Consider the following 12,340-nt stretch of genomic DNA (forward strand, 5'->3'; position numbering starts at 1 on the left):
AGGCTCAGCATGGGACACCTGGGTGGCTCAGCCGCTGAGCATCTGCCTTTGGCCCATTGCGTGATCCTGGGATCCGGGATCGAATCCCACATTGGGCTCCTTGCAGGGAGCCTGCTTCTCCCTCTGTCTGTGTCTCTGCCCCTCTCTCTCTCTGTCTCTCATGAATAAATTAATAAAGTCTTAAAAAAAAATAAAAGCTCAGCATACCTCTCATTTTGCTTCTGAGGACAATGAGGCCCATGGAGGCAAGATGAGGACAGCAAGCTCCTACTGGGGCAGCCAGTGGGGGAGCAGGACCCACTGACCCAGGGCTCCATCATTGCCCCATGCCCTGGGCAGGTCTCAATCTCCCCATCTGTAGAATGGGTGGTCAGGAGAGTGCTCTGTCCTGTGGCGTCCTGGAACCACCAGTGTGTGTGGTCTTACCCTCTCTACAGGGACCCAAATTGGACACCTAGTGTCTGTATGTGCGTCCATTGATTTTACATGGAGAAAGTGCTCAGAGCAGGCCTGGCCTGGTTCTGTGTCAGCATGAAACACAGGCTGTCGTTTCTGGTGCTACTATTTGGGAGAGGTAAGGCAAGACAGAAAGGTGGGGACTGAGGAGCAAAAGTTCTGGAGGGCCCTCTCAGTAGGTTGAGGGCAGAGCCACAGATCCTATGAGTCCACATCACCCCACACGGACCTGTCCCACCCACCCCAGCACCACCAGCCCAGAGCAGACCCCAGGCTGACATCTGGGGTCTTGTGGACTTCCTCTCAGACTCCGTCTCCCTCTACATCATCATCTTTGTCTCCCTTCTGGAGTTCTCCACTTGTGTCCTTGGCCTCCATCAATGTCAGGCTGTATCTTTCACCTTCTGCTGTGGCTCTCATTCTCTTTGCCCCTCTCTCTATGGATCTTTAACTGTTGCTGGCTCTCTTGGCATCTCTCCCTCCTTCCTGTGCCTTCTCTCTGCCTCCTTCCAGCTGTCTCACTTTTTCTCCCTAAGTCTCTCCATTCCCATCTCTCTGTCTCTTGCTCTCTTGCCTCTCTTCCTTCTCTAGCCCTGCAGTTCTTCCCTTCCCCCACTCTATCCCACTCTTCAGGGACCCACAGAGCCACCAACCCTGGGTCGCACCTGTTTCCCGCCTCCAAAGCAGCATGGTGGCAACAAGTTGAAGCCGCTGTCCCTGGGTGCCCCCCCAGCCCCGCCCCCCATCCCAAGACAGCCTGTTACCGCGGAGCCAACAGCCACAGTCTCCTCCATCTGATAAGACTTATCTGCTGCCCCAGGGCAGGCCGGAGCTGGCGTAAGCCCCAGTGGGGCACTGAGTAAGTGTGCCCCTGCCTCCCGCCAGCCCTGGTCTGGCCCAGCCTTCAGGCTGGGCCTGGGTCATCAAGATGTCCCATGGGCCCTGGTTCTAATCCCACCGAACCTCTGTGAGCCTCATTCTTCTCGCCTGCAAAATGGGTATAGTCACACCCCTCCTCTCCCTGGGGCCAGAAAGATTCATATACGCAAGGGCCCAAGCCCAAATCTGACCCAGCACACAGTAGGGACTCTGGAAACACACGCTGAAAAGCCTTGCGGAGTCATAAAACCCTATCTGCTAGTTTCATTTTGTCTTGGCTTTGGCCCATTTTGTTTGGCTGGACACTGAAGTCTATGGGAGCCCAAGGTGAACAGGGTCTGAGAATCCATGGGGTAGGCAGGTGGGGCAGAGGGAGGCTCCCACTGCCCAAGAGGTGCCCCACCAGCAGGGAGCCCGCCCCCTCCCCTGGTCTGCCCCACCCACTGGGGCACCAGCCACTCCCTGGGGAGGAGGGAGGAGGGAGAGGGGAGGGAGGGAGGGAAGGAGGAAGGGAACCTCAAAGGCCAAGGCCAGCCAGGACACCCCCTGGGATCACACTGAACTCGCCACATCCCCAACGCGGCCGAACCCTCTGCGCCAACAAGCCCAGGTCAGTCTCAGACCCCCAGAGCCCCCAGCAAGGCAAACCCCAGGCCTGCTGTCCCTTACCTCAAAGCTACTCCTCCAGCCTGCTTCAGGATCCCCAGCCTGCCGCTGGTCCCCGAAGTGTCTACCACCCCCAATACCCTTCACAGCTCCTCCAAACTACCTGTCTTTCCAACCTTCATCTCTACCCTGAAACTGCCCCCCAAGCCCAACCTCTTTTCTGCCCTAACTCCCACCCTCTCTAAGATATCTACTCCTGGTGCCTTAACTCTGCTCCCTTTTCCCCATCTCTGCCCCCTACAACATGCCTCTCTCCCCCAAATCCTATCTCTGCCCCAAATCTGCTTTTCACTCACCTGGAGTTGTTTCTGAGTTTGCCCCCAAAGCTCACTTTGCTCCCCAAGCCCTTGTCTGCTCCCCATTATGGTTTCTGCTCCACATTCTCTGGTCCCCTAAACCCCAGCTTCATCCCCTTATCCCCATCTGTGCCTCTTAAGCGTCATATTTTTCCCTGTGACTTCTCTCTGATCCCCTCCAAACCACTTCTCTCCCCCCAGCCCCTTGCCTGCACACCAAAATGTCTGTCACTCTAAACACCAAGTCTACTACACTAAGTCTTGTCTGCCACATGAATCCTCATGCCTACCTTCCCTAAACCCCATCTCAGCCCCCAAATATGTCTCTGGTCCCCAGATCTCCTCTGGTCCCAAATCTTTCTCCATTCCAATTCCATCTCAGTTCTCAAACTCCTCCTCTGCTCTCATAACTTATCTCTATCAGACACATTCCTGCCTGTCCAAACCCAGCTCTGACCCCTAAACTCCATCTCTGCTCCAGCGAAACCCATGGAACCTCCAAACTTTTCCATGATCCTCTGAATTCATCTCTGACTCCCTGAACTACATTCCCAACTTCTCAACTTTCTGGCTCTCAAACTTCACCTCACATCCCCAATCTTGTTTCTGCTTTTCCAGCCTATTTCTGATCCCCAAATGTGACCTTTCAAATGTCTCTGCTCCTCAAATACCATTATCTGCTTTCCCCAAACTAGAGCTATGCCCCCAACCTCTCCCTGAGTCCCCCACCCCTCTATCTGACCTCAAATTCCACATCAAAGCCTCCCAAGACTCATCTGCCCCCAGACCCTATCTCTGTTCCCTCCAGTCCAATGAGACCCTCCCTTGAAGGCTGGGACAGGGATGTTACCTGGGGTGAGGGGCTGGGCCGAGGGAGAGTTGAGGGTGCCAGCCTGCTGCTTGCTGCCCGTTGGGGCAGCACTTACTCTAGTGGGGCAGCTGATAAGGAGCTTTCATATCCCCCAGCTTCGAGATAAACTTTATCTCTGTCCGGAGAGTGATAACTGGGGGTGGGGGGGCTGGGCCCCTGCCATAGGACGGGTGGGCAGCCCTGGACCCACCAAGGTGCTAGGTGCAGGGATGTGGGGCCATGGGACTAGAGGGAGACCATGGGGGACAGGGTGAGGTGAGGTGAGGATGAGGGGGGATAAAGGTACAATGGTGATGGAGACAGAAAGAACAAGAGACAGGCAGACAGAGAAGGAAGGGAGAGAGGAGGAGAGGGGGGAGGGGAGAGGGGCAGAGAGCATGGGAGGGAGGGAGAGAAGGAGGGAGAAAAAGAGCTAGGGACAGACATGAAGAAAAAGAAAGGAGAAACAGAAGGAGACAGCGTGAAAGTGAAGGAGACCCAGGAACAGAAGGCGAGATCTTCACAGATAGAATTGTGGAGAGGCACAGAGGAAACAGCTGGAAACTGAGGAAGCGGCAAGACACCTACTCTGGGAACAGTCATCGGAGACCCCGGGGCCCAGAGATTGGTGGTGGACAGAGCTGCCGGCTCATCTCTTCCCCAGCACAACCCCCAACCCTGAGCCGACAGTGTTCACAGTGGGTCATGTAGGCTGGGGCTGTGAAGATGGCCTTCTACTCTGTCACTCCACCTCAAGGACAGGGAAACTGAGGCCTTCAGATTCATAGGGCAAGTCAGGGGCAGGAGTAGGTTTTCTGGCTCTCCCCACTCCCAGGCTATGTGAAGTGAGGTATGGGAGAGGAGGTGGGACTAGTAAGGCAGACTAGAAATAAAGCCAGAGGGCAGGAAAAGAGTGAGAGTCAGAGAGAAGATAAGCAGAAAGAGATTGAGTGGGAGAGATGTAGAGACATTCAGAGACATGACTGGAGAGGGAAGGGAGAAGAGAAACAGAAAAAGACGCAAGACATAGAGATAAAGATGGAGAGAGACAATCAGAGATAGAAACGTGGCAAAAAAAAAAAGAGAAAGGAGGTGGAATCAGGCATTCACAAAAGCAGAGAAAGAGAGAGGGTAAGACATAGAAAGAAGGGCAGAAATATGGAGGGCCGGGCTGGAGAAGAAAGTGTGTGAGGAGAGTAAGCCTTAGTGACACAGATACACACACAAGGAGGGACAGAGACAAAGGGGCAGAGACCAAGCCGCCATCTCACAGGTCTTAGCTGGGCCCCTGTAACCACCTCCTATCTGGCAGCTGGGGAAACTGAGGCCTGCGGATGGTTGGAAGTGAAGGAACCCGAAAGCAGAACTATGGTAGACCTCCCCAGGGCAGAGGGTATGGGTAGAGGGAACACCTCAGACCTGTCCCCCTCTTCAGAGGAAGCCAGTGGCCTTGGGGTGATTTCAAAAGTTGGGCGGGGATGGCAGAGATAAGCCGTGAGGGGTAATGACCCCCCCCATTGAGCAGGGAGGAACTGAGGGGGCCCTCTGTCTGCAGACCCAACGGAGGTGGGGGGAGGGAGGAGTCAAGCCGGAAACCATGGGTTTCTGAGAAAGTTAGAAGATGCAACAGATAGGAATGAAGTTGGGGAGCACAGGAGGGTGAACCCCAAGGTCCCAGGGCTGACAAGTGGTTCCAGGGACTCTGGCTCTGCACCCCAGCCCAGCCCACCCAAACTCCTATTGGGGGAAAAGAGGCGGAGGACAGGAGAAAATGAGGAGAGAAGAAAGAGATGAGTAGAAAGGGAGGGAGAGGAGGAAGATGAAGGAAAAGGAAGGGAGGAAGGGGACAGTCAGGAAGGAAAGAGAAAATGAGGAGGGGAGGAGATGCAGAAAGGGGAAAGGAGGATGAGTGGCTGAGAGAGGGGGAACAAATGAAGAAAGAGAAGGGGAGGAGGGCCAGGGAGAGAGAATAAAAGGTATGAGGGAAAGAGAGGAGAGGGAAGAAGAGAGGAGAGAGAAGGGAAGTGATGAGAGGAAGGAAAAGAAGAGGTGGAAGGAGGGAGAGAGAAGAAAGGAGGCAGAAGAGAAGAGGGAATGGAAGAGAGGGAGGGGAAGAAAGACAAGTGGGGTAGGAAGGGGAGGAGAAGGGGCAGTAGGAAGGAGGGGATGATGGAAGGGAGGACGGGAAAGATGGGGCGGAGGAAAAGAAGGCTATGAAGACAGGGAATGGAGCAGGGGAGGGAGAAAGGAGGGAGGAGGGGCAGTGTGGAAAGGGGAGAAGAAGTTTGGAGTCTGAGGACCCCTCCCGTCCTCACAGGTCATACCCGAGGCCCCATGGAGTTCCCTGGCCTAGGGGCCCTGGGGACCTCGGAGCCCCTGCCCCAGTTTGTGGACCCGGCCTTGGTATCGTCACCACCGGAGTCGGGGGTCTTCTTCCCCTCTGGGCCAGAGGGCTTGGATGCAGCAGCCTCCTCCACGGCCCCCAGCACGGCCACGGCCGCAGCGGCTCTGGCCTACTACAGGGATGCCGAAGCCTACAGGCACTCCCCAGGTAACTCCTTTGGGTGGCTGTCTTAGCACTGACTCCGTGCTGTCTGGGCTGCCCTGGGGACCCTCAACTAGGGCAGAATCCCACTAAGAGGTCATCTTAAAAATGGCCAGAAACCTTCAGATGACTGAGCTAGCCACTTGCCCCAGTTAAGCCCAGACCTGGGAATGCCCAATGCTCCCCCAACCTGTCTTGGGGTGACCAGACTGGAAAGCAGCATTGAAAGTAGGCAATGGTGGCCCTAACTGTCAAGTGATCCATAGGGCTCTGAATCCCAACGGTCACCCTCAAAGCCCCTTTGGAAACCGGCAGAGGTTCTGTAGTTGCCAAAGTGACAAGTGGGGCTCAGAATCCTGGAGCTACCCAGTGGCCAGCAGCTGTTCTGGTCACCTATGGGAAGACTAAAAACTTGGCTGCTCTGTCAGAACTGACCGGGCACCGCTGCACCCCAAAAGCAGGATAGCTTTATACTGATCCCTCCTTCCTTCCCATACCCACCCTCCATAATAGTCTTTCAGGTGTACCCACTGCTCAACTGCATGGAGGGGATCCCAGGGGGCTCACCGTACACTGGCTGGACCTACGGCAAGACAGGGCTCTACCCTGCCTCGACTGTGTGCCCCACCCGCGAGGACTCCCCTCCCCAGGCCCCAGAAGACCCAGATGGGAAAGGCGGCAGCAGCTTCCTGGAGACCTTAAAGACAGAGCGGCTAAGTCCAGATCTCTTGACGCTGGGGCCTGCACTGCCTTCATCAATCCCTGTCCCCAGCAGTGCCTACGGGGGTCCTGACTTTTCCAGTACCTTCTTTTCTCCCACCGGGAGCCCCCTCAATCCAGCGGCCTATTCCTCCCCCAAGCTTCGTGGAACACTGCCCTTGCCCCCCTGCGGTGAGGTCCCCAAAAAGGGACAGGGAGGTTGAGGTATGTGTGTGTGTGTGTGGAGGGGGCTGTCCAAGGCAGAGTTGGGCTCAGCCTGGGCTCCCCCGTCCCCTCTGTCCACCCCATCAGAGGCCAGGGAATGTGTAAACTGCGGAGCAACAGCCACTCCACTGTGGCGGCGGGACAGGACGGGCCACTACCTATGCAATGCCTGTGGCCTCTATCACAAGATGAATGGGCAGAACAGGCCCCTCATCCGGCCCAAGAAGCGCCTGGTAAGACCCCAGGCCTGCCTCCCCTTACCCAGGACCTGCTGTTCTTGACCTGTGCAAGGATCCCTATCCTCACGCTCTTGAGAACCCATGTCCCACCCCGCCCATCCCTTCCCCACCCATGCGGGAACCCAGCTGTGCACAGGAATGCCTATCCTCAACCTACCTTCATAAGTTACACGCAGGAACCCCATCCTCTCCCTGCACAGCAGGGTTTCCTCCTTGGCTTCACACGGGACTCACCTCAGGACACTTGGAACCACAGGCGCCTGGGGCCCTCCTTTAGATGTGATTTCATTGATCTAGGGTGTCACCTGGGCAGCAGGATTGTTCTCAACTCCCTGAGCGATTCCCACGTATGGCCAAAGTTGGGAATCACTGATGCAGTCTCACCCCCAATACCAAAATCCGCTAACCTGGCCAGGAGGCCTTGTCCTTGCCCTAAAGAGAACCCACAGTCATCGTCCTATAAGAACATCTGTTCTTACTCTACAGGGGAAGCCCTGCCTTCAACCTGACACTGACCCCTTGGGTTCTCCACCTCCTAGTAGGCTGACCCTCACATTCTCTCTCCCCCAGATTGTCAGCAAACGGGCAGGTACTCAGTGCACCAACTGCCAGACAACCACCACGACACTGTGGCGGAGAAATGCCAGTGGGGACCCTGTGTGTAATGCCTGTGGCCTCTACTACAAGCTACACCAGGTTTGCCCTGCCCTATTCCTCTGGAGCCTCCCTCCTCCCTCCTCTCCTTCTGTCATCCCACTTCCCTCCTCCCTTGCTCCTGTTCCACTTCCACCTTTGCTTCCCTCCATTGCCCTCCCTCATCTCTCCTTTTCCCCTTCTGTCTACTCCTTTTCTGCCCCCTCCTTCCTTCTCTAGTCCCCTCCTCCTCCATCCTCCTTCCTCCCTCCTCCATTCATCTCCTCACACCCTTCCACTCCCTACTGCCCCTCCTCCCTCCTCTGGCTCCTTCCTCTTCTCTAGCCATCAGCTAACTTCCATCCTCCTGCCCTAAACCAGAGGCAGCTCTCAGAGGCTTGCCCAAGCCCAGGGCCTCATAACCTTGGAATTCCATAGGACAATCCCCGCACCATACCAGGGTCATGCCCCCTAGTCCCTGAACCGATTCTTTGGGCTTGAAGATGGGGGATGGAGGTGGCTTCCCTAGTCAAGACACAGAGGCTGGGATGCCTGGGTGGCTCAGCAGCTGAGCATCTGCCTTTGGCTCAGGGCATGATCCTGGGGTCCAGGATTGAGTCCCCCATCGGGCTCCTTGTGGGGAGCCTGCTTTTCCCTCTGCCTATGCCTCTGCCTCTGTGTGTGTGTGTCTCTCATGAAGAAATAAATATTTCAAAAAAAAAAAAAAAGACAGAGAGGCAAAGATGTGGAGTTGGGAAACACTCACAGCCTCCCTTTTGGCAGGTGAACCGGCCACTGACCATGCGGAAGGATGGTATACAGACTCGAAACCGCAAGGCATCTGGAAAAGGGAAAAAGAAACGAGGGTCAAGTCTGGGAGGTACAGGAGGAGCTGAAGGACCGGCTGGTGGCTTCATGGTGGTGGCTGGGAGCAGCGGGAGTGGGAATTGTGGCGAGGTGGCCTCAAGCTTGACATTGGGCCCGCCCAGTACTGCCCATCTCTATCAAGGCCTGGGCCCCGTGGTGCTGTCGGGGCCTGTTAGCCACCTCATGCCTTTCCCAGGACCCCTCTTGGGGTCCTCCGCCAGCTCCTTTCCCACAGGTCCTGTTCCTCCCACCACCACCACCACTGTGGTGGCTCCACTCAGCTCCTGAGGGCACAGAGCATGGCCTCAGGGCAGGAGGGTGGGGTCCCTCTCCTATGTAGCCAGCAGTCTGTACCACCCCACCCTCTGGGCCCCAGCCATCCCTTGGCCTGGATCTTCAAAGATTTTTGTAAAATAAAACCACCAAAGTCCTGAAAGCAGAGGCATAAGTCTGTGTGAGACTGAATAAAGAGTGATAGTAGGCAGGATGTCAGAGTCTTTGATGACAGTGTATGGCTGCAATGTGTGGCCATGGGGAGCTGAGGCAGCATGTGTAACACTTCATGATTGTGGCTTATGACGTGCCACTGTAAATGGTGTACATGAAACTGCGTGTGACAGCTCCTGGGTTGTCTGAGACAGCATGTGTAGCCCCACATCACAGTGTGAGATCCAGTGTGTGACTGAGGAGGGTGAGGCTTTGCAAGATAGTATGTGTGACACCAGGCGACAGCAAGAGCCGGGGCATAGGTGATGGCGTTAGAGAATGTGTAAGTGTGTGTACATGATGGCATGTGCGGAAGAATGTGTGGTGCTGTGTTGGTGTGACTGTGCACCATTTTGGGGTGATCTCTGAGAAAACGTGATGGCCTGTGTGGTGGGCACAGAAGCAGATGGATCCAACACTTTTGGCATGTGGAATAAAGCCTGTGTGTGGTGGTGTGTGGAGGCAGAACAGGGTGACCGCAGAGGTCTACACAGCATTATTTCTATGCGAGTCTCTGTGTGTGTAAGTGCAGATCACATGGCATGTGCCATGTCACAGTGTCTATGAGTGGCTGATGACGTGGGCAGCCCTACATGTACTCCCTCGTGGAAGGATCAACATATAGTTTTGGTTGGTCTAAATGAGGGTCCCTCTTCCAGAGGACAAAAGACATGTGCAAGACAGGAAATGGGAGGAAGAGGTAGGGGCCAGAATGGTAGCCATCACGAGAGTCAGAAGGCCAGTGCGGGACCATGGGGTTGCCCCTGGGCTTTCCCTGTCAGTCACCTCTTATCTCTCTCAGCCCAGATCGGCCTGCAGCTCTGTGGGAAATGGTAGAGAAGGAGAGGGGAAGATGAGGAGAACAGAATAGCTTCTGGGGGTGATATTTAGATCCTGGAGGTGCTGGGAGCTCTCCGGGAGTGCCACTCCTCTCGCCAATGCATCTAGTCACCTGGGCCAACTGCTCCCCCGCAGAGTGGAATGTGTTCTTCCAAAATGGAAAACCCTGACATAGGAGCCTATGCTGAGTCAGGTGACATCCAAGCCAGAGGGGTTGAGTGGCTTTCCTGAGACCACACAGCTGGTGACATGGGGCCGAGCCAGGCTCTGTGGCTTAGCCTCCATACTACCCACACTCCTGACAGCAAGCAGCACCATTTGCTGAGTGCTTGCTGTGGGTCAAGGAATGGCTGGCTAGGAAGCATCAGTTGCTTTAGCTCTGTGAACACCTGAAAAAAAACACCTCCAAGGAAAAGAAAATATACTCATTTTCCATTTTCATTTTATTAATGAAAAAGTAAGGTTCAGAACCAGCATAACTTGCCCTGACCACACTGAGTTTAAGGAGTGCATTTTGGATGCCACTTCCCCCCACGTGAGTCTTGCTCACACTTAACTTGGCTGCTTCTCTCTGTCTGTCTGTCTCTCTGTCCCTCTTGTCTCTCATCACTCACTCCTCAATCCACTCAAATCTGAATTTGCTTTTAGGCAGCTTCTCTTCATGGCTTTCCCTTAGGGCCCCAGAGATAAGGACTGCAGGCCTGCATATCCTGAACAGAGTAGGGGTAAGCAGATGTCCTCAGGACAGTACTCCTTCAGCTACCCACCATGCTACCCTGCTGCAGAATCACAGCAGTCTATGCTCATTACAGGGATTGTCCAGAACTGCCCTGGCCTTGCAAAAACCTCTTGCCTGCCTGGCCACCCCACAGAAACCCCACAGAAACCCAGCAGCTCTCTCACTCTGTAGGAGCCCCTATCCACATCTTGAACAGAAACCTCTCTCAGAATCTGTGCTGGATATGTGCCTGGCCCCATCTTGTTCAGGAGCCCCAGCCCTCACTTCCCAGAAAAATGGCTAGCCTGACACTCTAAGGGAACCCTTTCTCTAACTAGCAACAGGAAACCCATCCTGACCCTAGACAGGAATATCGGCCTTTACCTTGCATAGGAGGAAGCCCTGTCCTATCATGGCACAGGAACCTCTGACTTAGCCAAATTAGGAATCTGTGAGCTCACACTATAAGGAAACCCTTGTACCAATCCTTTAAAGACACCTTTTCACTAGTCTCAATCTCTCTACAGAAATCCTACCTTGACCTTGGACAGGACATCTCTGTCTTCACACTATACTGGAGCCCAGCCCTCCAGATAGCATTTTTAGACACACTTCAGGGGCACCTAGTGGCTCAGTGGTTGAATGTCTGCCTTTGGCTCAGGTCGTGATCCCAGAGTCCTGGGATTGAGTCCCGCATGGGGGTCCCCATGGGGAGCCTGCTTCTCCCTCTGCCGATGTCTCTGCCTCTCTCTGTGTCTCTCATGAATAAATAAAATCTTCAAAAAAATAGAAACACTCCAACCACAATAAAAATCTAGTTCTGAACCACCGACCTGGCTCTCGGTAGAAACTCCATCCTCAACCTCTTCAGAAACTCCAATTGAATATAGCTCTTGCCTCCACTGTTGACAATGACCCCTGATGTCACTGTGCACAATCCCTGACCTCACACCCTAACCTGTAGAGTCCATAAGAACCCATGATCCAACTCTTCTTTAAAAAGATTTATTTGAGGGATCCCTGGGTGGCGCAGTGGTTTAGCGCCTGCCTTTGGCCCAGGGCGCGATCCTGGAGACCCAGGATCGAATCCCGCGTCAGGCTCCCAGTGCATGGAGCCTGCTTCTCCCTCTGCCTATGTCTCTGCCTCTCTCTCTTTCTGTGTGTGTGTGTGTGTGTGTGTGTGTGTGTGTGTGTGTGTGACTATCATAAATAAATAAAAATTAAAAATAATAATAATAATAATAAATAAAAATAAAAAAATAAAAAGATTTATTTGAGAGAGAGAGAGAAAGAGCGAGCATGTGAGGGCATGGTGTGGGGAGGGGCAGAGGGAAAGGGAGAGAGAGAATCTTAAGCAATTCCACAATGAGCACAGAGCCCAACCCAGGGCTTGATCCCAGGATCCTGAGATCATGACCTGAGTCTAAACCAAGAGTCAGACTCAACCAACTGCACCAGCCAGGTGCCCACCCCCCACTACAATCCAACTCTCAACAGGAACCTCAGTCTTAAACTTAAAACGCTTTCTTTTTTAAATAAAAGGAAGAAGAGGGATCCCTGGGTGGCTCGGCGGTTGAGCGCCTGCCTTCGGCCCAGGGTGTGATCCTGGGGACCGGGGATCGAGTCCCATATCGGGCTCCCTGCATGGGGCCTGCTTCTCCCTCTGCCTGTGTCTCTGCTTCTCTCTCTTTCTGTGTGTCTCTCATGAATAAATAAATAAAATCTTTTTTAAAAAAGGAAGAAGAAAATAAAACCCCTTCCTGACCCTCTACTTTAAGCCTAGATCTCACCTTATACAGGTACCTATGGCCTCATCTGGCACAGGATCCCTTTCCTAGGCACTGTACAAGGCTTCCTATCTTTACCATGCATTAGCTCCATAGCCTTTACCCTCTATAGGAAGCCTTGCCTACAACTGTACTAGAACTCTCTGTAGAAAAC

General features: G+C 54.1%; 1 protein-coding gene across 1 annotated transcript; it reads left to right on the plus strand.

Annotated features, from left to right (window-relative positions):
* The first annotated feature begins 1,833 nt into the window (after nt 1-1,833).
* On the plus strand, nt 1,834-8,794 carry GATA1 (GATA binding protein 1). Its single transcript, XM_038587377.1, has 6 exons — nt 1,834-1,945; nt 5,465-5,698; nt 6,206-6,583; nt 6,704-6,849; nt 7,426-7,551; nt 8,272-8,794. Exons 2-6 carry the CDS (start codon nt 5,482-5,484, stop codon nt 8,641-8,643), a joined length of 1,239 nt encoding a protein of 412 aa, XP_038443305.1. The 5' UTR covers nt 1,834-1,945; nt 5,465-5,481; the 3' UTR covers nt 8,644-8,794.
* Nucleotides 8,795-12,340: the final 3,546 nt, after the last annotated feature.

The sequence above is a fragment of the Canis lupus genome, chromosome X (assembly GCF_011100685.1).
Source record: "Canis lupus familiaris isolate Mischka breed German Shepherd chromosome X, alternate assembly UU_Cfam_GSD_1.0, whole genome shotgun sequence".
NCBI classification, from domain to species: Eukaryota; Metazoa; Chordata; class Mammalia; order Carnivora; family Canidae; genus Canis; species Canis lupus.

What these genes read in the sequence shown, in the direction of transcription:
- GATA1 (XM_038587377.1), top strand. Translation starts at nt 5,482, where the DNA reads ATGGAGTTCCCTGGCCTAGGGGCCCTGGGGACCTCGGAGCCCCTGCCC. An exon ending in AGCCTACAGGCACTCCCCAG is followed by an intron (nt 5,699 to 6,205) that starts GTAACTCCTTTG and finishes CCTCCATAATAG; the next exon opens with TCTTTCAGGTGTACCCACTG. An exon ending in ACTGCCCTTGCCCCCCTGCG is followed by an intron (nt 6,584 to 6,703) that starts GTGAGGTCCCCA and finishes CCACCCCATCAG; the next exon opens with AGGCCAGGGAATGTGTAAAC.